Below are 4,424 nucleotides of genomic sequence, written 5' to 3'. Positions count from 1 at the left end.
CCGACTTAATTAAACATATATATAATAAAATATATTAATTAAAAAATTAAAATATTATTTTGACATTATAAAGTAGCTTTAAATAACTTTACCGAAGTAAAATCCGTGCACTATAACTTTAGAACGATAAATGAAATTTGATATCAAACGCCCATTAAAACACAATTAAGAAGCAATTAAACGTTAATCGTGCGTCATTAAAAGTAAATTAAAATCGCGATAAAATTTTTTCACGCGGAAAAACAATTTTGAAAAAATTTGGAGACTTAAAAAACATTTCAAAAATCCAAAAGAAACAAGAATTTTTATAGGGTCCAAACGCTCGAGTTTTATGTAACGCTATGTAACTTGTCAGAGATATCTCGGGATATGTTTTTTTTTAATAATGTATACTTGTGAAATTTACCGTTCATTTCCATACTAACACATTGTATTTAGGGTCTATTTCGTATTTGTTTATAACTATTCATCGGTTATCAATCAATCGAACATTATGTAGTGAGTGACATGGACCATGTCAGTCACTGCATAATGTTCGATTGATTGATACGTTCGTTACTTCATATAACTCGATTTGATGTTTGAGAACTGTATGTTTGGGGCGCAATGTTCAATTGTTAAAGTCAAGTGATAATATATTTATATTAATGTGTCTAGTTTTGTGGCTTATACAAACTATTTATTTATGATTTTTATATTTTTGTATTGTAAAATTAGCTTTCTAAACATTATAAACTTGATTGTTATGTTTACTCACCTGGTTTGCAACTTGTCCTGTAATTCCGTTCCACTTACCACTTTCATCTTTATATCCAGTTGTATTTTCTATCGGGTGCACTATAATGTAACTATTAAAATGTCATAATTAAATATATGCGAAACAATTAATCCGAAACATTTATAATTTTAGGTCTTATAATTGGTAAAAATAGTTTTTTAAATCTAACATAAAAATGCTTTAATTTAACATCATGTAAAAATAAGCGAGTATATCTATTAGTAAATCAAACAAATACAGTAGACCCCACTACAACACTGTCGATAATTCCGTTTTATATAAATTTTATGTTGTATGATTGACTTAGATTTTACAAATACGTGTGCCGGGATGTGAACGGTTCACGTATTTGTAAAATACGTCCATGTATCTCATATCGTGACTATAGGAGAGGGTGGATAAGGAGTATCTGGTAGACACTCACAATGCAGTTTACATCATGTGTTTGCACGTAGTTTCTTGCAAAAAGAAATGAAAAGTTTACATTTTTAAAATGTAAATGAACTTGTTTTGCTAGAAGAAATACGTGATTCAGGCAGGTTATGTGAATAAGATTATATAAAATATTCACGTCATGGTTAGAAAGCGCAGTCTTCAGTATGATATATTTTTAATTATACAACAGCTTTACACACCCGTGAATAAATGTAGCTATCTCCTCTGCATTCGACTTTTTTTAGAAATTTATATATAAACCGATAATTTTAGCGCAGTCTTTTCAGTGAAGTTCTCATACTACCGTTAAAGCAACATATCATCTGCAAGCGTCTACAGTTTCATCTACAGCAAACCATACAGCATTGTCACTAATTTTTATGCGGATTTATTTAAGTCTTTCTTGATGAACACGTGGAAAATAATTCTTCAAAAAGTGTTCATTTACCGGAAGATTTTCCTTTGTGTATTTTTCTAAGTACTTCCTGGACAAGGGATGCTTCAATTTATGCAATTCTATATTGCATCTTATACAGGTCTTTGCCGTAACCATGATAAATATTTTTTTGATTTTGAGTATCCATTTCTTTAGCAGCATATGAGATGTTCGATCCTGTCGACTTGCTTCTTGTACATATCTTGTGGAACGTACACAATTTTGAAATGTGATTACTTCATGCAAACAAATGCATTTTGTTATTCATCTGACCTTGAAAATACTTGTTAACCATCTACTGTAAAGTTTCAATCGGCTAACTTCGCTTCTTTCACTCACTTCAGCAAACGTCAAGATACAGAACTTTTTGGCATATGCATTAAATTTCCTAATCTATAGTTGAATGTTAAAGTTCGACGCTGCGCATCCTTTTGCCTTCATACTGCCGTTAATAATTTATTAAAAAGTATCCAGAAAGTTACCGAATAAATTTAAATTAGCACAAAAGATGACAGTCTCTTGCTTCTTACTTCGTAGTGAATTTCAGTACGTTCAGCCGCAAACACTCTATACTACTTGAAAATGTTTTTGACAACTTCAAGTAGTATAGGATGCACGACTCGCACAAAATTTTGTCAATTGGCAATGAATTTCAATCGGTTTAACACGACATGGCGGCGAGCTGGTAAGACATGGGCATACAAAAATTGCCACAGCGCATACGAAAATGCATTGGCCGAAATGGCGATTATGCAGAAAAATAGATAAATGTTCAAGCTTTAAAATTATATAAACGTAATTTTCTTATAAACATATTTAAAAGATTAAAAGACTTTTAGCATTACCTTCGTATTTTAAAAAGTTGCAAGAAAATCCAATAAATCGAGCATTTTTGTTGATTTCGATTCAAAAATATGTAAAAAGTTAATTTTATCCATGTATAATGAATTTTACTGCTAATTATCATTAGCAGTAAAAAATTCATAATATAATATCTAGGAAGTACAACTTCAGATAATTTTCTTAACTTTTTTATAAAATTTTCAGCTAAAAGCAAAATTCCTTTTATTACACTAGTAATATTTGTAAATTTTTATTGTTTTATTGCTATTATTTCTAGTAGAAAACCTAGATTGACTATATTAATAAATTAACTTTAACTGTTGTATTTTTTCGTATTTCTACACTGATATTTATTTCCTCTTAGTTCTGATTGAAGAAAATTTCCTTCGTTCGTTTATTGTTTTGTTGATCTGTACACTGTTTTGCAGTTTTCTAATATCAATATTATTTCGTTCTCATCCTAATGAACACATGTAAAACGTTTTTTGTTTAAATTTCATGTTTTTTATTTGTATTTCGTTCCCGTTGTATTAATTTTTGTGGTGACTATATTCAGAACTTTATTGTACAGATATGTCTTATTTGACTGTTCTTGAAAATTTTTTATAGTTGGATAACATTTACTTATTTCAATACGCCTCTTGTTATCCATTTATAAGTATACATTGATTAATTTTTAATTTAACTTGCCTAAGGTTTATTGAACAATAAGCGTTCCTTATGTCTACCTGACTATAACCTCGGAAGTGAGATACACATAGAGTGGAGCTGCAATTTTTCCTGCTGACTAGGTTCGAGGAAACATTATTATTTCTGGATATTTATGAAAAATTGTTCAACTGATCTAACTGACTACGCAAAACAAGTAAGAAGTTTTTTTGCATCTATTAATTTCCTATTAGTTTTTTCATTAAATAATATTGATATTGGAATGCATTAAATATGATCTATCAACCAGAAACCATATGCGCTTAAGGGTTAAAGTAGTCTATCAGTGAGTAATTGTTATTTCTCGAGTTTAAAACGAAGTCAGAACCATTAATAACATTTATTATAGAAATAAGCATTATTAAAATTAACAATTTGTATAAATTATATAACAATTCTTTCATATTATAAATTATTTTAAAACTGCATGAAAATAATATTTTCAACGATTAAAAGTAACAGTAACCCGAATCTATATATTGTTATATATTTTAAAGTTCTATGATTAAATGCAAAATACTTAGTTTGAGATTGTAATGAGGAAGCCACTTACCTAAATTTTAGTTTCTCTTGAATAACTTTAAACAGTGGAAATAACTTTCCACCTGTTATTTGTGTTTTAGTTTCATCATATGTCATAAATAATGAATGCTGAAAGACAAAAGTATAAGATTATTTATAAGCCATTTATTATTATTATTATTTTCTTATACAATAAAAGAATAACTTTACCCCATTTCCAGCAACTCTCCAAACATATGAATCGTTGGACACTCCTATTTAAAATACTTATTATTACAAAACAATATTATTGATAAATGCTGTGGAATTTTATTATTTTTTAGTTTTTATTATCTAATTATTTTAATGTTTATTGTTACAGGTCAGATTTCAGGCTATTGTTTATAAAATATTGTTTTTTTCGAATATAAAATAAAAAAACAAAAAGCACATCATTCTTACATTCTTAATCTTTTTGTTGTCACAGTACACTTTAAGTAATTTATAATTTAACGGCACACACTGTTACTTCGGTAAGTACCGCAAAACAATCGAAGTCGTCATAAGAATGATTTTTAAACGCTGTTGGTTATTTAGGTAACATTTCCTAAACGCCATGGTAACTACCGCCAATTGTGGAACCGATTGTCTAATGTCGCTTGTGTATAAGTATTCACAGTGGCGGCACACTTAAAAAATCTCAGCGGTTGAACATCAATGGTT

At 28.8% G+C, this 4,424-nt stretch overlaps 1 protein-coding gene across 1 annotated transcript in view; it reads right to left on the bottom strand.

The window, feature by feature from the left end:
- The window catches only part of LOC111636883 (glutamate receptor ionotropic, delta-2-like), a 7,141-nt gene extending 3,065 nt beyond the window's left edge, over positions 1-4,076 (bottom strand). Inside the window, exons 1-3 of the mRNA XM_023382276.1 lie at positions 3,933-4,076; positions 3,754-3,851; positions 758-848 (exon numbers count right to left, since the gene is read on the bottom strand). Coding sequence (XP_023238044.1) covers positions 758-848; positions 3,754-3,839 — 177 coding nt within the window. The 5' untranslated portion in view covers positions 3,840-3,851; positions 3,933-4,076. The remainder of the gene's footprint in view (positions 1-757; positions 849-3,753; positions 3,852-3,932) is intronic.
- Positions 4,077-4,424: the final 348 nt, after the last annotated feature.

This window comes from Centruroides sculpturatus, unplaced genomic scaffold, assembly GCF_000671375.1.
Source record: "Centruroides sculpturatus isolate CEXI.00-Female unplaced genomic scaffold, Cexi_2.0 scaffold665, whole genome shotgun sequence".
Classification (NCBI taxonomy): Eukaryota; Metazoa; Arthropoda; class Arachnida; order Scorpiones; family Buthidae; genus Centruroides; species Centruroides sculpturatus.
The sequence above is the reverse complement of the archived record's forward strand: the minus strand, read 5'-3'. Positions and strand labels throughout refer to the sequence as shown.